Below are 20,766 nucleotides of genomic sequence, written 5' to 3' on the forward strand. Positions count from 1 at the left end.
TTTGCCTTGTGTTGTCTATCATTGTGCCAATACAGCACTGTCTCAATGACAAGACGACAAATATTTCACTAAAATGAAATTAAAACAGAAGAAAAGGTGTTGGTGGGTGGAGTTTCCTGCGTAATTGCACCCACCTCTCTCCAGGGGAACCTCAGGTGTGAGTGGCTTTGGCACCTCCCACTGCTCCTCGTCACTGGGCAGATCTCTGATGTCCTCCTTTTGCAGCAGTCTCTTCAGAGCTTTAGCATCCTGGAGGAACAAACAACATCACAGCAACATTCAGCAGCAGTGAGACCAGGACTACGTCCACAACAATCTCATCTAAGTTTAGAAAACTCAACACGTCTGTGCTGTGTTTTACACTTGCCGTCCACACTACCACAGAGTTTAGGAGAAGCTAGCTCTCAAAACTAATTTAACAGCTTTGTAGTCATTGTGATGGTTAAATGTCTTGTTGTGTCTTGTTGTGTCTCCTCCACAGCCTTGCAAGATCAGGGCGGCTGACCAGGAGTCCTCAGAATCGGGGACGTAAAACATCAATTGCTTATCCCAGATCAAGGCAGCGACAGCGTTATTTTAGACGTTCATCATCGCAGACTCGACAAAAAGGAGGGAAAACCGCCGTTTCCTTCCTTCATGAATTATGTTAATGTGGGCGGAGCCATTCTCCTGTAATCTTCTTCTAAGATGGCGGCCTCCCCAAAGCAAAGACCCCTGTCTAAAGTACTTATGACACGTTAATTCTAAGGCTACAAAAACCAAACCCTTTTTATTTTCCAGCTATTATACACGTATACAAACCGTCCAATAAACCGTCCCAAATATTACACACTGGACCTTTTAAACACTCCAACGCCAAAATAAAAATAATGACAACTAAGATTATTTCAGTGTTAAATCTGTTTTCCCCACATTTACCCTCAGAGGTTTAAAAATTGTTTATTTAAAAAGTAAAAAAGCTGAGTAAATATTGTGTATCTGACTCTTTCTGCCAACATTGGCAGCGGCAGACGTTCTTGTTAAAACGTTTTAATGACCTAATTAACATGCGGCGCCAGTGACGGATCAATTCCCAGGCATAATACAATATAAAAGTGGAAGTGTTGAGCGGGCGTAATAAGTGGAGAGGCAGACGCCGCTGATCCTCTCACATCTGCCTCTGTCTCTGTGTCTCACTCCACTGTATTAAGTGGCTGTTTCTTTGCTGCAGAATCACATCATTGAAACACTTCATCAGACGGGCACGAATTCCATTTCATCGACTTCGGCGCGAGGCAGACGGAGACGGAGAGTTTAAAATGGAGCAGCCACGTGTGTTATACTGACATTCTACTGTATGTGATTTAAAAAAAAACAAGAGAAATCAAAGGCCTAACATGAACTAAGCTTTAATAAAAGAGACACTTTGGGATTTTGGGAGTGCAGTGAATGAGGTTTCTTGTAAATCTCTTGAGTCTACGATGTCGCCAGCGCTTCTTTCGCCGTACGACGGCCTCTTTCAACTGGAAACCGACGTTTTGAGGAGCTGCTGGTCTACTGCTGCTTTGTTTGGTAAATTTATGTCAATGGAGGTTAAACTGAAGGATGGAAATTGAACACTGAGGTCCTAAAATAAGACATTTGAATGTACTGCATGGAGACAGCAGTGGATCAACTGTCGACTTTAAACGCTCCATAGTAATAAAATGACCTACATCCTCCATTTTAGGGAAAACAAATGTATTGTTTGTTTTTATTTATTTATCAATTACGTACATTGAGTTTTACTTAAATACACAAGCAGCCACATGTACCTGTTAATCTGTCCTTGATGACTCTAGACGTCAGTTAACCACACTTAAAAAATCAGAATCATCCCTTTAACCTCTGCCTTCACAGCAGCAGCAGAGATGAGAGCGAGTTGCCGTGTCATGTAAACGTGACTCCCTCAGCTCTGTGTGTGTGTGTGTGTGTGTGTGTGATGACAGGACAATGACCCTTTACCCTTGATATGGATTAGTGATCGATGCTGGAAGGGGGCTCGTATATCACTTACATTGAGTGAAGTTATCAGGTCGCCGAGGAAATGCATCAGCTCTTTCCTGTGGCCTCTCTCTGCGCAGAAGAGTTTCACCAGCTCCCTGAGACACACACACACACACACACACACCACAATTCCTCTGTGAGACAATAACAACATTAATATGTGTACGACTGATTTACTATAAAACAAAAGTTTGAAATGCTAGCTCATGGGTGTTTGAGATGTTTCTGGGTTAAAAATCAATGTTCTTCAGAAATTCCAACAAAAAATGGAATCATTCTCATTCTTGTTTTGTAGCCATGCTCTATAGGTCACTTTCTCATTCCTTATCGTTATTAAATAACAATAAGACATTTGTTGGGACAATACATTTGGCGTATTAGTCGGTACCTGCAGATTTCCAGCCTGGCATCCAGATGATCCTTCTGGATGTAGAGCTCCTTCTCGTCTTTCAGCACACAGATGACGTTCTGCATCTCCAAAGCCATGTCACTGTCAGCCACGTTCAGCTCGTAGCGAATGTACAACTTACCCACCTGTAAACAAACGGGCAACTGGCTTAGCTTACGACATCCAACTATACTTACTCGAGGTTCCAGGTGACTTTAGCCACGTCCCAATCCAGAGACGGACCCCTTTAGAGAGGAAAGGCCTAGACTACAGAGGCTTGGGTCTATAGGCCCATCTAGACTTATATATAGGCCCATTTCTGACGCGCTGTGGGATGCTGCATGTTTGATTCGAGGGGGAATCCATCAAAGCAAGTTGTCAAAAGTTGTGGCGGACTTACGAAATACTGAAAATGCTGCTTGTTGTCAATAAGTAATATTACGCACTAATGTGACTGCTTACATTCAGCGGTCTTGCATATCATAAAGTCAGCATACCATAAAATTCCTTTGTGTTTCAGTCTATTTCGGGTCAAGCGCAACAAAATAACCTCCTCAATGATTGCCATGTTTGTTGATGCCTGCAACTTTGTGCTCAGCACTGCCCTTTAGAGGAAGTATTGGGTAAATGAACGCCAATAACAACAGAAAAGATGGAGATAATGTTTTGGAGCCTTGCAAAATGGGACAGCAGATAATCTATAATGTCGTTTTCTGACCTGTCCAAATTGAAGACACTTGATTTTCTCTCCTATGTTGTTGGCAACCAGGTCTGAGTAGATGTCAGCCAGATCTTCATGGTGGTAGAGGAACTGCTGGATGTAAGGGATGATAGAGCGCACCAGGGCCTGCATGGCTGGACAGGGTCTCCAGTTCTCAGTCTGGGGTTCAGTCTTGACACACTGCGACAGCGAATGGATACCGCAGATCTCCATGAAGAGAGATCGGTCCGTCTCATTGAAGTTAGGGACATTAGCTCGCTCTGCTGGGACTGGATGACCTGGCAGGAATTTGACCACAGTTAGCGATAATTCACAGATTACAATCACAGACAATATTTAAAGCAGCCTACCGGAGTTCCCCGTCTTGCTCCCGAGTCCAGCCTTCTTCTCTGCTGGCGGCAGGTTCAACAGACAGACCTGCTTGTGAGGTTTAAAGACCTTCTCCAGCTCTTTGCTGTCAGCGATCATGGGTTTATGTGCCAGGCTCACCCAGCAGTTGTCTTTGGTCGGGAAGACCCTCTTATCAGACACCATACCTGAACACGAGGGGGGGAAGGAAATCCAAAGTCAGTGAGCGCATGGATACCCAACCCGAGCCCAAAAATCCAGAAATGATTGTCAGGATCAGGTTGGATTTGGTTACGTCAGTTGGCATGGTAATTTCAAGGTGTTTTAGTGAGTTTAGTTTAACTCATGCTGTGTTTCCATCATGGTACGGTACGGTTTGGAAGGGTAAGGTCTTGGGTCAGGCTTGTGTTTTGACTGAGGACAGTACCTTTATTGGTAGGCGAGGTGTACGCTGTGCCCAATGGCCGTAGCGTATGACACCAAAACAGACAACAAAGGAGGACATCCAGTAGCTCTTTTTTCCTGCTTGCTTTGTGGCCGTCTCAACAAGATGCCAAGCTTTGTATGAGAATAGACTGTGGGCGTTGAAGGAACACCGGTTGCAAGGAAGTGACATTGGGTGGAGCTGACAGTACCAAACCATCCAACCATCCATTTTCTACCGCTTTATCCTCCACAGGAGGGTCGTGGGGGTGCTGTGCCAATCTCGGCTGACATAGGCGGGGGTACACCCCGGACAGTTCACCAGTCCATCGCAGGACCGCATATAGAGACAAACAAACCATTCACTCTCACACCTACGGTCAATTTAGAGTGACCAATTTACCTAATCCCCATATTGCATGTTTTTGGATTGTGGGAGGAAGCCGGAGAAAACCCACGCATATGTAGGGAGAACATGCAAACTTCATGCAGAAAGGCCCTTGTTCCAACTGGGGCTCAAAAGGCAAGAGTGCTAACCACTACACCAACTGTGTGGCCCTCTGTACCAAACCACCCCGTGGAAACATGGGTTTAGAGTAAAGTAAGGTGAATTCAAATGGTGCATTTCTTAAAGTCTTCATTAAAAACATGGTGTAAACATTTAACTTGAGACAGTTGTACCAACTGAGAGTTTCTCCTGCTGTTTTTCTTTTTTTTACACAATCAATTATGCAGAGATTTGTCCAGGGAGCTGGTGAGTGACTCTCCAGAGATTCTCTGAAGTCATTTCTGCTGACATTTGCGTTCACACGTACAGCCCGTCTCTGGAGAATATCCAGACCTCAGTGTATGTGTGTTTTCTGTAGCCTGGTGTGATCCAGCTCATCCTTTTTATCATCGTCTCTCCCTATTAAAACCCAAGTTACATACAGTATGCACTGAAAAAGAGTGAATTACTGGTTACTTGACTCACCTTTCAAAGTGGAGCAGTAGCCAGTGTTGAGGCTGTAGTTAGAGGAGCTGTCCTGCTCTGCAGACACCAAAACTTTACACTTGTGAGCTGTTGAAAATAAAAAGATGTCACTTTTTCATATTGTATTACAGAAAGCTTTATTGTCTTAAAGCAAATTGTTTTGTCCCCAAACCAACATGATGCAGTTTTAATGATTTCTTTGTTATATGGAGCAAAGAAAATATTCACATTTAAGAAGCTGAAAACTCCAAACACATCTACTCTGATATGAACTCATGGGTTTTGGTCTTAATGTGACAAGAATATAATGGGAATATTACGGTCAGCTCCAGCCTGACCGTACCGTACCATTGTACTCTGGTACCCCAAGGGAAGGGTGTTAAAGAACGGAACAGTTGGTGCCGGTTATTTAGGTACAATTCCTAACTCAAAACGCAAGCAAATATGTACCATGCTGTACCAAACAGAACCGCTCCGTTTGGTGGAAACACGGCTTAAGAGTGAATTTCAAAAGAGCAGCCAAGTTCTTACCAAGAGTTGCATAGAGCACGGACACGTCCTGCAGTGTTTCAGAGGTTGGTATGGGAGATGAGGAACAGATCAGCTCCAACAAACCCACGTACTGATTCATGTTGGGGTTGCGATCCACTTTCAGCAGCTGTGCGTAAAAAATAAATATATCTTTTTTTATATATATCCTTTTTCTTTTGGGCAAACAGAAAAAAAAAAGAGCAGCATACTTTAAAGAAGTCGCTCATGCCGTCCAACTGCCTGTAGAAAGGAGCCAGGAGTTTGGGCTCTTGAACGGGGCTGCCGGGCTCACGGGTCAGCTGTTTGTAGCGGTGGAACATCGTTGTCGTGTCGCTCCAGCAAACCTCCTTCAGGTGGTAGAAGCGACCGGAACACCAGCCTTCAGCTCGCCTGAGAAAACAAGTTGTCCTGATTTTTTCAAAAGCAGGCATCGGAGTTTAATCACCATTTGAGGCCACGCTGAAAATGTACCTGTTGTACTCAATGAAGACAGCCGGGATGAGTTGGAACAGCTCCTTGAGTCTGTTCGGGGGACAGTTCGTACTCAGATACGTGTACACGTTGTGGATGTGTTGGACCGTGGTGGTGAAATTGGCGCCGGCTGACTCGTCCTCGGGCTGTTGCTGTTGTCTCTGCTCCTGGTCTCCAGCCTCTGCTTTGACACACCACTGCTTCAGGTAGTCAATCAGAGAGTCCACCGAGACACAGTGTCTCATTCCTACAAGAGGAAGGGACAAAGATGACATGGTGGCGTCCTGTGACTTTAAAGAACAAATATCACCGACATCTATGAAGGTGTTTTCAGACACGAACTGCGAAAAATGTCTAGAACAATTGGGTGTGGACGTTTGGAAAAACTGTAAACATTTCTGAAAATGTCCCAACCTTCTGAAAATGTCCTCACTTTCTGAAACTGTCCTCACCTCGTCTGCCTCATTTGGAGAAGAAACTTCCATCAAAATTCAACTCTTGCTAAAACTAGACAAGTCTAATCATTCTTGACCTTGATTTGGAGAATCGTGACACCCCTGAAGACCACACCGTGTCCCTGAAAGCAGCTCAACATAATCATATACGTGTTTACCTAGATCTCTGGTGAACTCGCTGGCGTCTATGTCCACGTAATGGACGTGATTCCCGAGCAGGCCGTTGACCTCGGGTGAGGTCAAGAAAACCGAGTTGGGACTGAGGAACTTCCTCTCACACTGATCTCCCTCCAGCTGACGATGGGCCGGCACCCACGCGAGACGACACAGGAAGTGGAAGAAGGAGGAGTTAGTGCTTTTGATTGGACGTCCATCGCTGTCAATCACCTGGGCGGTGAGGTACTGCGAGTAGTGGTGTCTGAAAGGAGAGGAGGAGGGGATTTTTTTAGGCACTGTGTGATTTTTGTATTGCATCGCAATCAGAAACTTGAATTATGAACGTGAATTGGGACAATCCACTTGATGGCCTTTTTGCCCTCTCTTCAAAGTTCCACCCCCCAAAACAAACATTTTTTCACATGTTTTTGGTAACATAGACCCTTTTTTCAATTATTCAAAACAATTTTTGGTAAAATAATAAAAAGTGACATTAATAATTAATTAATTAATTAATAAATTGAGTTCCACCGAATTTCCCTAAACTTGGTGGGAAGATGTTATAGACCAAGACGAACAAAAAAGTCGACCGTAACTATGGCCTCAACTCAACAGGAAGTCGGCCACTTTGAATTTTGGCGAATTGCACACTACGTACCAACATAAAATACACGCCAATTTGAACTAGACACATCAAAGGGGATAAATCTCAAAAAAGTTTGGTGGATTCAAAAGTGAGGTCAGGGAACTGCTGCCCTCCCTGATGTGGGGACATTTTTTCAAAAATGAATGTGCGCGTGTTACCCAGAGTTCCAGTTGGTGGCCAGCAGCCTCAGCAGATCCGTTCTCTGCTGCAGGAGGAGGGTGGGGTCCAACTCAGCTGTAGCCAGGGCACGGAACTCCTCGCAGGGGTAGTCGTCGAGCATGCAGCCCTCACTGGGCTTCAAGTTCCACGTTTCACTTTCAGCTGACCAGGGGCTGGACATCTGCCGGAGGGACGAAAAGACAGAATTAAAACTGTAACAGGACGAGACTCTGCTGCAGCTGCAGTCTTCATCAGAACCAACATGATTCATGATCAAGAAGATCACGTGATAAGACCAAAAGTAACCACAGTTACTAAGGTGAAGAGTGAATTCACAGGAAAAAGAAGTTTATTTCGCTTTTGTGTTTTCCCGCGCCAAAGTCCATAGAGAAAATCAGCGCTTTTAGCAAACGGGCAAACGGCACGTGCTGGTCTACTGCTGCCTCGTGCGGTAGGTTTGTGTCACTGAGGTGAATCTGAACAATGGATTTAAAATGCTGAAGTCAAGAATTAACACATTTAAACTTACTGATGGAGGCAGCAGTGGAGCAACAACTCCCGTGTGCTGTGACGTAAAATCGCTGATTTTCTCTATGGAGTTTGGTTACGGGTCTGAGTGATTGTTATCTAAGAGCGATTTCTGACGTTGTCCTCACCAGTTCTTTAGCGGTGAGGGTTTGTCTCTCTTTGCGTATGATGAAGCCTTCCCTTACACCCAGCTGAGTGAACAGCCCCCTCCATCCTGCGACATCCCAGTCTGTCTGCACATAACTGGGACTCAGCAAGGTCCAGTCGTAGCCTGGTGAAGGGGGAAACAGTTAGAGGATGGAAAATAAATCAACTTTCCAGGGGTTCCCAAGGACTGGGTCGGGGACCCACAAGATTTTTTTTGGAATCCCCAAACAAATTAGCAGACTTTGTTTATTTTGTTTACCCATTCAAAATAAAGTAAAATGTTGAACATTTGGTTGTAAATAAGTCACAAAATAGTGGCAGACTGATTAAGAGGTCAAAGAAATAGTGTTGATAATTTGATAAATTTTTTAAATAATTGACACTCGCTGTTATTTATTAACTGGCCAATTATAACCAATGAAACACAGAACAAATCTCTGTTCTCGGAAACTAAAACTAAAGATTTTAATGAAATTTTAGACATAATTATACAATACCCTGATTGTTGTTTTTATTACTCCAGAATTAGCCTTTTATAGTTATATTTATATTAGGCACCAGGTCAGCCACTGACTAATGTTTTGTATTATTGCTTTTCATTAAGCCGTGATCTTTTGTCCGATGGAAGAAAAGAAAGAAGAAAATTGGCTAAATTATATGGACGAAAAAATCAGCATTGGCCAGAGAAAAACCCATTTACTGGTCCTTTTTAAAGGTAAAGTATGTAAAATTCAGTGAGAGCTAATGACGAGACTGTGGTCGGCTTTGATTAAACCCAGCAGTACCTGGCAGTTTGTCGGGCAGGTTGATGTTGCCGTACTCCTCGGAGAAGTGCACCCTGTCCACTCCCGGGCACTGTAGCCCCCTGTTGGTGAGGACAGGCACTGCGATGTCTGCGAACTCCTGGCTGGAGGAGGAATGCTGCTTGATGAAAACCAAGTAGCTGACCACCACTGCCTCAGACTTGGACTGACGATGACAATGAAGACGAAGAGAGACGTTCAAGCCAAATGTGTTTACATGTAGAACTTGGTGGTTAAAACAAGCATAAAGCCCATAAATATACTTGGAAATAAGTTATGAATTCAGGCGTTTCAATCAGGCTTTGGTCTGTAGGCCCCTTATCTCCAATCTCCAAGGACAATCTTGACGCTTCAACATACCAAGACATTTGGGACAATGCTATGCTTCCAATTTTGCTTTGCAACAGTTTGAGGAAGGTCCTTTTCTATTCCAACATGACTGTGTTGCAGTGGACAAAGTAAAGAACTATAAAGACATGGTTTGGCGTGTGGAAGAACTTGAGAACCTCAACCCCATTGAGCAACTTTGAGACCCTTCATGGGTTTGCTCCCACCTTTTTAAATGCTCTCCTAAATGCTTATATTACCCCTCGACTACTCCATTCATCAAAGGATTGTTGTCTGGCGGTGCCAACGACCCGCACAAGATAATCCAGACTCTTTTCATGTGTCGTTCCACGCTGGTGAAATGACCTACCCAGTGCTACCAGAACAAGGGCGTCTCTGTCTGTCTTCAAGAAGCTCTTGAAAACCCAGCTCTTCCAAGAGCATCTTCTGTTCCGTCACTTACCTTCTATCCCTTCCTTCTGCACTTGGATCCCCCTCTGCACTCTCACCCTCTATCAGTCCACTGTTCCTATCTAGTGGAGCTCTTTCCAAGACTACTTCTATGTAGCTTATTCCTCTTTTGTAAGTCGCTTTGGATAAAAGAGTCTGCTGAATGCTTGAATATCGTCATTACAGTCGCTGTTGGTGTAATGGCCAGGCGTCACAATACTTTTGTCCATATAGTTTATACACTGTGTAAACTCAGAATCACTACCTTCCACTTGTTGGTCCTGATCGAGGGGTAGATGTGCTGCTCCAGCAGCTCCTGCGGCTCCAGCTCGTGAACGCCGAGTCGTCTGAGCAGCTCTCGAACCTGCTGACTCTCCAGAGGCTCGACACAGCTCAGCAGAGAAGGATGGACAAAGCTCACGTCCTTGTACAGAGCAGCCAGAGGTCCTATGAAGACATGATTGGTGGACAGAACTTTGTTAAACCGGAACATCTAGTCATGTTTTCAACAGGGAACCAATAAATCCTCTAAATGCGAGTTTAGAGAGACGATTAGAGGTAGAGTAAACTATTTTTTTTGGTTACGATCTGCTATGTTTATGCAGGGTCAGACAAGGTTCCATCCAGATCTAATCCAGATTCTGGATTTGGCGGCATTTTAAATGTAACATGGTCCAGACCCATTGAACAAGTTCAGATGTGTATATCTCAGCGACGTCTTAACAGATCAGGATGAATTTTTGTCACGTTTATGTAAGATGGAAAAAGCTTTAAGCAGTTCTGTAGAATCCAGAAAGTTGTACTATGACTATGGCTCAAATCAAACTACCTGTCTGAGCTGATTTCTTCTTCTTGTTCGTGGTTTCTTCCATAGGAAAGAAAGCTTCCTCCGCACTCAGTGCCACAACGCGTCCATCAGCCAGGGGGATTATGGGTAGATCCTTGAGGCGCTGCAGGATGGCCTCCGCCTCTTCGTAACCATACTCCAGAGCTCGGAAGTTGCACACCAGCAGCCTGGCGAGCTGTCGTAGGCCGCCGTCTGGGGAAAAAGGGTCAAAGGTCATCACTGTGCAAAAGTCTCTAGGCACCACTTAATTCTGGTTTCGGTGCAGAACTGGTCAAAGCGATTATAAACTATTATCTACATTCTTTACTAGGCACAAACCTCAGCCTGCCAGGAATTATTAGAAGAAGGACTTTAAAACAGTCAATGAAAAGCAGCAATGACATTTTACCATCTTAAGCATGACTCAGCACAATGCATGTACATGTTTACCATATTTATGTAATAATAACAGTAGTATAGATCGCAAACAGTGGTAACAATAGTCATGAGTCTCTACACACACCTGAATGGATGCCCTCAACCTTCACCAGCTCCTTGGCCATAGCCGTGGTCACCGTGGTGACATCCGATCCCCGCAGGTATCGGACGCCCAGGTGAGAGAGCAGGGAGGCGGGAGGTGCGGGACTCAGGGCTGGGTGCAGGTAGGACAGGGACAGGTGTCTTTCCAGCTCGTCTCGGCCAATCACGTCGCGGATCACGGGGTCCTGACAGACAGCGATTTGAGACGGCAGCTTGTACACGATGTCATTGTCTGAGAGAGAAAACCAGGACAGCCACAGTTTCATTTCTGATATTTATTTCTTTAGGAGATCCTTTTCTGAATTCTGCAGCCATTTATAACCTTGGTAATGATTTAAGGAGCAACGACCAGAAGACCTGAGGGTTTTTGAGGGCTTGTTATGTCAAAAAGCAAAACACAAAGTATTTGTGATGAATACCTGAGCCGAGTGTGGGCAGGAAAGCTTTGCCCTTGAGCAGTTTGATTATTTGACCAGCCACAGAATTGAAGAAGTCCAGCACCTCGTCAGGCAGCGGCACAAACTGCAGGAAGTGGCAGAGACCCTTCAGGCCACTGAACTTCGGATGAGTCTGGAACAAACAGGACACAAGTCTTAAAAGACTTTAAATATGTGTCAAAGAACATGATCCCTCTGGTCCTGTATCGTCAAAAGTTAATCCTTCTCATCATCTTTTATTGACATTTCTCTCACAATACAAGACAATATAGTGTCTCACAGTGAAGACGTCCATGGCCTGAAGGAAAAGTTGAGGGATCTCGGTACGAAGCCACTGGTTCCAGGAGCTGTCTCTGTCCACGTCTTCACGCGACGACGGGATGTCAAAGTCACCTGGAAAGAACAGTGTTGAGTAAAGAGTCCGATTTGCTTCCTCCACGACTGACCTGCTCTGAAATTTCAAAAGTCCGCTCTCACCTTGGATGATGAAACGGAAGCCAAAGCTGCGGAGGGGCAGGTAGGCATACACCGGCTGCTTCTGTGGCTGAGCTACCATGTTTGTCTCTGTGTCGTCGCTGCAGAGTTGGAAAGCCAGAGCGAGCTCGGTCGACAGGACGTCCTCTTTGAGCTGAAAGTGATGTACATGTCGGCATCAACGGAGATTCAAACAAAAACATTCTCTCTCAGAACATTTTAAAAGAGAGAAAAAGAAGCAGAGAAAACTGTTGCAGCGAGGGTTAGTATATCGTGTTCATTACATGTTTGGGCTGCAGTGTAGTCTTGACCACCAGCCACTGCTCCACGCCCTCCGTGTGCTCCACCTCAACCACGTCATGACTCAGATCTTTTCGTGTCATGGTCACAAGGCGTTTCTCGCTCTGCAGACGGACAGAAGCAGGTTTGGAACAACAAAATCTGCTGTGTGGTTGTTTGGTTCTTTCCCCTTGGAATGTTAGAAGCTACCTGATTGCAGATGGTGATGGAGCGCAGGCGGTGGAGAAAGAGCAGCAGGGAGGGGTGCACATCATGAAACAGGTTCTTGGTCTGATGGCTCTCAGTGCGCAGTGGAAGGCAGATCTTAGTTGTCCAGCTGATGAGAAAAGACATGACATTAGCTTTGAATTGCTTTGGGAAACTTTGGATTGTATTGAGGGAACATTGAGCCGCATTGGAAGAACTTTGAGCTGTGTTGGGGAAGTTGAGTATTTCATGGTTTTCCTTGGGGGTTTGTTTTTGGAGTTAAGCTGAGTCATTGCCTTGCCATTGGGGCAGTTTTGGCATTACTTCATGCAACTTTCTACAAGCAGAAGTGTAAAGTGATGGGAACTATTTTTGGAGGAAGAGGGACTTTGATCTGCAATCAGACACTTTGAATCTCTGAGCAACCACTAAGAGGAAATTTGATTAGAACTTACAAACTGTGGAGGGCAGCACTGCACCTCTTACTGTACAAACAGCCTGAAGAAGGAAGAGGGTAGTTTAAAAACCTGTTCTGACTGATGTTCTCCATCTGTGCGTCCAAAGGCCTTTCATCTTCAGTCCAGTGGGGGAGGATGTATCCCAATGCGTGGTCGCGCATCCTGTCGAAGCGCAAGTGGAAGCCGTTGGAGTGAATCTCGGGGCAGTCGGTGACCTTAAACACCGACTTGAAGCCGATTCCCTTTTGTCCTGTGAAGTCAAGCACAATCAGGTTTATCCCAAAGCAACAATAGCGTCAAACAAACTCAGTCACTCTTCAATACACTGTGACTTACCCAGTGGTGTAGACTAACTGATACCCAGGTATACGTCAAATACATCCGATTTATAGCTCATAAGACAGTATGGAAAATGGAACAGGAGTAAGGCGGGTGTCGGAACATGTGATGCCTATAATGATAATGCTAGATAATCTATATAAGGTTAGTTTTGCTCTTCTGGGGTGGAATTTTTCGGAGATTCGTCAGGAACACATTCTCCCGAGCCGCTGCAGAGCTCGGTCTGATGCCTGACTTGTAACCAAATAAAATCCCTTTGTTCGGTACGAGTCCTGTGTCAGAGGGGTTTCTTTCTACGCCATCAACTCATCACCTATTGTTCATAAGAAGAAGGAAGCCTGACTAAAAACAACACTGTCACTATTGAGTGTGTGTGTGTGTGTGTCCACTGGACTTACCGATGTATCCGTATTTGTGTTTGCCCTTCGTGCTGCGACCCACGTCACAAATGGCTCTGATGTGATTCTCCTGGAAGCCGATCTCATTGTTGAGGACAGTGATGCAGTCTTTCTCCACAATGAAGGCCAGCGATGGACCGACACCAGCATCCAATGGGTAACTGTTGTCATCCGCATTCTGAACGACGGCGGACAAGGACGTTGATGCAAGTCGTCAAACACAAAGACAGGAAATCATGACACATGGATCATGAGACCCTTATTAACCCCCAGTTTCTTTTGTTGAATTTTTAAATGTATAAATGTATTTTATAAATGTAATAAAAAGGCACCTGAATGAGCTCCAGGACAAAGTGTGTGTCTTTGCTGTACAGTTCGGTGGAGAGGCGTTCCAAGCTGCGGCCCAGTCGCTCCTGATTCTTCTGCATGAGCATGTGGCTTTTCGCGGTCATTTTTTCACCGATACCAAACTCACTTTTCCTGTCAGACGAGACGAGAAGACACAGAGAAAGAAAAATATACAGATGGTAAAACGCACTGTGATACTTTGGTAATAACGTGATTTAAGGAGGTGAATAAGATCAAACCTGATGTCCTCGATGATGGCTCTTTGGGGAGTGGATGTGGTCTCTGACTGGCAGCTGGTAACACTGTCCTTTTCGTCAGAATCAGACATTTCTGACAGCTCCTCCTCCTCTTCTCCTTCTTCTGCCTCAGAGGTGATGTGCGATGAATCCCCGTTAGGAAGTGGAGCGAACTCAAACAGCTCCTCCTCATCCTCTTCCTCCTCAACCTCCACATCTTCCTTGCCATTAACTGTGAAACAGTCTGCAATTAAAATCTGAAAACTACAGTATATTGATAAATTAAAAAATAACCTCCCTGTCCTCGCTCTGCAGGTCCCTGTGACTCCTAGACTGCAGGATACAGATCCAGTTGTGAGGCTATTGTTTTAAGAAAAAGAATCTGCCAATAGGGTTTTTTGCTCATTCTACTGCTTGATTTAAACCATCCAGAATGAACCTCTGTCGCCCATTTTTTCCTTTCACCGCAACTGGCCTTGGCAGATGCTGCACACCCTTGATTCTGTTCCTGGCATTGTATTTTTTTCCCTGTTAGAGTTTCAGGTTTCTGCCTTACTCTGTGAAGTGCCTTGAGATAGTGTATGTTGACATTTGGTGCTATACAAATAAAAATTTGATTTGACTTGAACTTGAGGTTGAGTTTCAATCACCTTGGTGTTGAGTCTCGTTGAGCAGGGAGGAAGCAAAGCTGCTGTCCATGATGTTTTCCTCAAGATTCTCATCCTCGCTGCTATTCAGAGCCGAGACCCTGCTGCTCGCAGAATTGTACAAGTTGAACTGAAGTCAAGAAAAAGAACGAGATCATCACCTGTGTTTTATAAACCAGCAAATTAAATGTTTGTATTTTGATCCAATGCGTTTTTTTTCCTGACCTTGATCTGTTCCACAGGTGCTGCCGGTGGTGGGTTCAATTTTTCCCGGAAGTCTTTCTCCCACTCTGTGATGCCTACGACGATGCCGAGGCGATGCAGGCAGTTCATGTGGCTCGTGTCAGACCGGGCCACCGTGACTAGGACCTGTTTAGACTTGGTCTGGCCCAAGGCGCGTGCGAAAGGCACCAAGAAGACCTGGAAGTCACATTAATGCAAAAAAAACTAAATGTCAGACGTGCAACAGACTTCAAACAGATTATTCTGAAGCCGTTTCTGTTGTGATAATTGGTTCACACGGGCTGGGATGATTAGTCGACATAATTAATTATATTGATTGTCTACGCAGGACAAGGCATGCTATGATTTTTTTGGATGTTGAAAACATGGACGGGAATCGGGGAATTGAAACTGTTAAATGCGTTAAATGCGTAATATGGAGCAGAGTATGAATTCTGTTAACCAGACTGATAAAAATCTGTGTGATGACATCTTTACTTGACTTTTAAATCGCGTAAGGAGGCCATTTCTTGGGAAACATCGCAAACAGGGGTGGCTGCCTGAACAGTTCTCTTACAAACTCATCTGTACCAGAATAAGTTTGAAAGCACTAAATGCTACTTACAAAATCTGAAAGAAAGGTTTTCTTTGAAGGTATATTTTTTAGACTTAAAGCACATGAAAACATTTACGTAAAATGTGTTTTTTTTTTTTAGAATAAAAACAGATTTTAATGGTCTCTAGATTGTTTTCATCAACTGCATTGTGATCCAGTAAAGAAGAATGAAGGAAAAATGGGGTCTGTATCACCGACCACCTGACTTGAGGACAACAACACATAATTAGATACAAAGCATTGATTTTATAGTCTACTATTGCTTCCTTGTAGTAAAATATTCCATTAGTTTATGTAGGATTTAATCTGAGAACGTACACTCGATCTCTATATGTCGGCGGCAAAAATCTAATTAATCGAATTAAATCTACATAAAGCTTCAAAATAACTGACCTGCTGCAGGAAAGTCTGGCAGATTCTGATGGGGATTCGCGTCAAACACACCAAGACAAAGTTGGCCACTCGGCTGTAACACGACGTCTCGTCTTCAGCCTGAGGAAATTCTAACAGACGACAAAACACTTTAGCTGTTGTTGTGGTTTTGATGACACATTTGGATCTAAAATACAACGCATTATTTCTGGCTGAATGGGAGGCAAAGGCATTTACAGCTACCTTCTTTAGCCACGGCTAATTCAAGTGAGCTCTGCATGTAGTTGGCCAGGAGGGCTGCGGGCACACTGTCGATGCCGTCAGCTACCGCCATGGACACCAGATGTCCAGCTGTGCCGACGGGGTCCAGGTTCATGGTGGCGCTAGAGAACTGCTTGTCTCCTGTGTGTGTGGTGATTCTGAGCAGGGAACCTGGTTTAACCTCCAGTGCTGCCAGGCCTGTGTTAGCTGAGTGGCAAGACACAGGAAACTGACGGATTAGCTTCAGTTTTAGCTTAAAAAAACAAATAAATTAAGCACAAAGCGGTATCATTTGTTGCTAAAACGACAACATTTACCCAAAATGATAGTTAAGGCATTTTAAAGAGTGGTTGTATGAAGTGCTAGCATATTAATAACACTGAATTTTCTGAGCTCTCACTCACAAAATGGCTGCCGACAGCGACAGAAAAAAAAGGCTCCTCTAATGAAATCTACCTCTGTAGTGTTTGCCACCTTTTCTCGCTGTAAGGACAGCCTTTTCCAACAGAAAACAAAAGTTTATAAACCGCTCATTCTCCCACACCAAATCCCATAGAGAAACTTGCGATTTTAGCTCACGTGACACGAGAGCTGTTGGTCTACTGCTGCCTCGCTGAGCAAGTTTGTGCCACTATCTTGAATCCAAAGAAATCATTTCAAACACCGACTTCACAAAATTTCACCTTTGAAGTTACTGATGGAGCCAACGGTGGATCCACAACTTCCTGTGGGCTGTATTTTTAAATCAGTGATTTTCTCAATGGGCTTTGGTGTGGTTTAGACTGGTTTAGAAACGTTATTTTATGAGGGGAAAAAAGTTGTCTAACAGTGAGAATAAGCTGAAATCCTGTTCCCAAGACATTAAAACTGAAGAAGGGGTAGATATTATGTCCTGGATGGCAGCCATGTCATCAATGAGAGCAAGTGTCTGTTTCCTGATTCTTACCTGCATTTCTTTCAATGAAATCTTTGAGCGAGCCATGCAGGGGTTTAAAGATCAGCTCCCATTGGCTCCACTCGCTTAAATCCTCCAGCAGGGGGCAGGAAAGCAAGCTGTTCAGGGCTTTGGCTGTGGTCATCTCGCCCAGAAGCCCCACTGCCTCAGACCCACCTTCAGCACTGTTAATGGCAGGAAGGAGGGACACGGATAAAGAGTTAATTTCTCATTCTCATTCTGTGATTTCATGCATGAATCTGGGCTTCTTTTTGAAAAGTAGAGAAAAATGACATCACATATTCAGCTAGAGAACAAAATCAAACATTGCAATGTGAATGTCAGTTAACCTCAATTTAATAAAAAAAATTAAAGGTTCAACGTGAATCTTTAAGTTTGAGTTCAAAAATGTAGTGTAGTACAGCCTAGAACAGGGTTCTGCAACCTTTTAGAATGAAAACAGCCATTTCTGTCCCTTCTCCACCCAAATAAAATTAACCTGGAGCCACAAAAACCCAATGAACCTTAAAATTAAGATAATACCATATATATACGTATATACTTTATTTAAAGAACTACAGAACTACAAAAAGAAAACTGTTGAAGAAAATGACTGTAGTATTTATGCCTGAGAAAAAAGTACATGGATCTAAAAATGGACCGGACTCCAAATATGTACTTTATGTACTTCATGTACTTACTTGATAATTATTAATTCATTGAAATACTGCAACCTCAAAGCTTCAACTAACTTGCTAACCTCAGTTTGCCGTGTTTGGCAAAAAGGGCAGACTCGTAGAAGACCTGGCTCTGTCCTCCTCCAGTCAGCTGGCTCTGGCGCTGGACCAGGCCGACCAGGGTTTGCAGTGAGCCAAAGCCCAGGTCGCGGCAGTCGGGTACTCTGTAGTGGGACCTCAGTGCTGACTCAATGAGGTAAATCTGGGGAGAAAAGACATGGATATGAGAACGTGTAATGGTGCGTTTAATCTACACACTCACAGTTTGGTTTGGCTCAGTTTAAAAATAAAAGAGCATAGACGCTTTTAGAGTATTAAAACTGGATGTGTGAGCAGCAGATGAGTGTGAAATGACTAACTTCATCGGGGTCAGTAGAGGTGATGTTGCCGCACTGCTTGATGAACTCAAACACGTCTTGTTTGGTGGGACGGAATCCACTGCCCGTGGGATCCATGCCGCCGCTGCCCACAAACAACGTGGAGCCCAGTGTGTCCTGAAGCAGCTGCACACAGACACAGGCAAAGTCAGGATGAACAAGTGAACGTCTCTCATCACTGTCCTCAGACCCTCAGATCTATAATTCACAAATAAGATGGGATAGAAACAAACTCGCACAGGGTTCCTGTGTGACGTGGAAAACTTGGAAAATGAGAGAAAATGTCAAATGTCCTGGAAAATTTGTGCTTCTCTGTTTTGTGAGTGAACAAAAACAGTTCAACTGTCATAAAACACATTTGTGAAGAAAACAGACATGTACGGCTGCAACAACAACTATATTTCAGTCAGTCATCATCTACCGCTTTATCCTCCACCAGAGGGTCGCGGGGGGTGCCGTGCCAATCTCAGCTACATCGGGCGATAGGCGGGCTACACCCTGGACAGTTCAAGAACTATATTTGATTAGCAGTTTGAGTCTTTTTGAATAAATACAATTTCTCTAACTTTCCAACTTTCCCTTCTTAAATGTTCAAATTCTCCAGTTTCTTTGCTCCATATAACAAAGAAATCATTTAAACTGAATCGTTTTTGCTTTGTGGACAAAATAAGACATTTGAGAACATTTTTGGACCAAACAACTAACTGAGTAATCGGGAAAATAACATGAAAAATTATTGTTAGTTGCAGCTCAACAAAATGTAAAGATGTGGCTTGTGGCTCATATTGCTAATGTTGTTAGCATAAATGAATGGGATTTAACATGGGACAAATGAGCATTGTCGCTGTTGAATACAACAACTAAGGTATGGCTCACGAACACTCCATAACTACAGCCCAGCAAAGGTCAAGGGTCACTACACAGACTAAAACGATGATGGAAACATCAGAGAGGATTGCTGAGCACGAAACTGTGGAGCTGACTAAAAATCAACATGTGAACCACACCTAAACAGACCCAAATGAAAGAATTGACCCGGATAATCATCTATACCTAAACGTGTCTGAGAAATGCCAGTACTACACTGAAGACCAATTAAACGAGTGCATTGAGATGGATGGGAAATTGTCTTTCATTCACTTCAATAGCAGGAGTCTATACACCAACTTCGACCACATTAAGGAATACCTACAACACCTACCTACAAAAATGCTTTCAACATCATTGCGGTGTCGGAAACGTGGATTAATGAAGACAAAGGCGCAGATTTTTGCCTGGTTGGATACAAACTGGTCTATGTTAACAGAAGACATAAAGGTGGGGGAGGAGTGGCCCTGTTCATTGACAATAACATTGAGTATGAGATTGTACATAATATGTCTGAAGCTGTCGAACATTTAATGGAATGTGTGACAATTGAAATCTGTGTGACGAAAGAAGTTTCTACAAAGAAACTGATGTAAATGGTGCTTACGATTCCTTTTTGCAAATATTTAAAACACTGTATAATAGACACTGTCCTGTAAAGAAAAGACACACAAATCAGAATCAGGAGGCAAAACCATGGTTAACAAAAACATTGATAAATGCCTGCAAGAAGAAAAACACCCTGTATAGACAATACATGAGATTAAGGACGGAACATTCAGAAACGACATACAAACGATACAGGAACAAACTAAATAACATCCTAAATGATTGCAAGAAAGAATACTACAGTAATCTGCGAGCAGAAAACATGAACTATACTAAAAAACTATGGGATATTCTAAACGATGTGATCATAAACAAAAACACAAAACCTAGCTATCCTCTCTACTTCAAGGACAACAACACGGAAGAAGATAACAAGGAAATCATAGCAGAAAGATTTAATGAAGTCTTTGTCAATGTGGGGCTGAATCTGGCGAAGAACATTCCTGACTCACTCCTTCACTGGGACCACGTTGATAAGGACAGAGACAGAAACCCCAGCACAATGTCTCTCACCCCAGTGAAGGACAGAGACATTAGACACCTGGTCAACAAATGCGTAGCAAAAACATCCACGGATACGTGAAAAGAATGGAGAAGCAAAGCGAGGCGAATCCTACAGATGAGATAAATATAAAAAATAAAAATGATGAATTGACCTCTATTGATTGGATCATCTTGTGACTTTTGGGAGGTTGAACATGCCAGGCAACAAGTCGAGTCACTCACGAAGGAATATTATGGACACATGTACAGACACACATGGAGTCTGATTGACTGTCTAGAGCTAGACTACATCTCTGAGTGCTACCTGATGCTGAAACATGTTTTTGTCAAATGTCATAAGAAAAGAATAATTATGTATTGTACGATGATAATGGGGGCGGGACTAGATAAGATTTTGCTTCTCCCGCTTTCCCTTTTCGGTTATGTGTAAAAAACTAAAAAACAATTCATATCTCTGTTAAAACTCATCGGATTAAAACAAAATGTGGGGGCTGTATGAAGAATCAAACACTCTACCAACATACTAA

At 43.7% G+C, this 20,766-nt stretch overlaps 1 protein-coding gene across 3 annotated transcripts in view; it reads right to left on the reverse strand.

Moving 5' to 3' along the window:
- Positions 1-20,766, reverse strand: part of wu:fj29h11 (uncharacterized) — a 31,273-nt gene that overhangs the window by 3,874 nt on the left and 6,633 nt on the right. For all 3 annotated transcript variants that reach the window (XM_058621583.1, XM_058621582.1, XM_058621584.1), the window contains exons 10-41: positions 18,242-18,385; positions 17,906-18,084; positions 17,158-17,330; positions 16,194-16,418; positions 15,972-16,081; positions 14,966-15,160; positions 14,744-14,870; positions 14,097-14,325; positions 13,842-13,989; positions 13,510-13,687; positions 12,842-13,022; positions 12,318-12,444; positions 12,113-12,232; positions 11,832-11,982; positions 11,635-11,747; positions 11,337-11,487; positions 10,901-11,149; positions 10,381-10,590; positions 9,817-9,998; positions 8,757-8,940; positions 7,953-8,095; positions 7,296-7,477; positions 6,494-6,753; positions 5,881-6,127; positions 5,619-5,799; positions 5,410-5,536; positions 4,879-4,965; positions 3,485-3,670; positions 3,132-3,412; positions 2,414-2,559; positions 2,036-2,120; positions 135-249 (exon numbers count right to left, since the gene is read on the reverse strand). In XM_058621583.1, coding sequence (XP_058477566.1) covers positions 135-249; positions 2,036-2,120; positions 2,414-2,559; positions 3,132-3,412; positions 3,485-3,670; positions 4,879-4,965; positions 5,410-5,536; positions 5,619-5,799; positions 5,881-6,127; positions 6,494-6,753; positions 7,296-7,477; positions 7,953-8,095; positions 8,757-8,940; positions 9,817-9,998; positions 10,381-10,590; positions 10,901-11,149; positions 11,337-11,487; positions 11,635-11,747; positions 11,832-11,982; positions 12,113-12,232; positions 12,318-12,444; positions 12,842-13,022; positions 13,510-13,687; positions 13,842-13,989; positions 14,097-14,325; positions 14,744-14,870; positions 14,966-15,160; positions 15,972-16,081; positions 16,194-16,418; positions 17,158-17,330; positions 17,906-18,084; positions 18,242-18,385 — 5,416 coding nt within the window. The remainder of the gene's footprint in view (positions 1-134; positions 250-2,035; positions 2,121-2,413; positions 2,560-3,131; positions 3,413-3,484; positions 3,671-4,878; positions 4,966-5,409; positions 5,537-5,618; positions 5,800-5,880; positions 6,128-6,493; positions 6,754-7,295; positions 7,478-7,952; positions 8,096-8,756; positions 8,941-9,816; positions 9,999-10,380; positions 10,591-10,900; positions 11,150-11,336; positions 11,488-11,634; positions 11,748-11,831; positions 11,983-12,112; positions 12,233-12,317; positions 12,445-12,841; positions 13,023-13,509; positions 13,688-13,841; positions 13,990-14,096; positions 14,326-14,743; positions 14,871-14,965; positions 15,161-15,971; positions 16,082-16,193; positions 16,419-17,157; positions 17,331-17,905; positions 18,085-18,241; positions 18,386-20,766) is intronic.

This window comes from Solea solea, chromosome 21 (genome assembly GCF_958295425.1).
Source record: "Solea solea chromosome 21, fSolSol10.1, whole genome shotgun sequence".
Lineage (NCBI taxonomy): Eukaryota > Metazoa > Chordata > Actinopteri > Pleuronectiformes > Soleidae > Solea > Solea solea.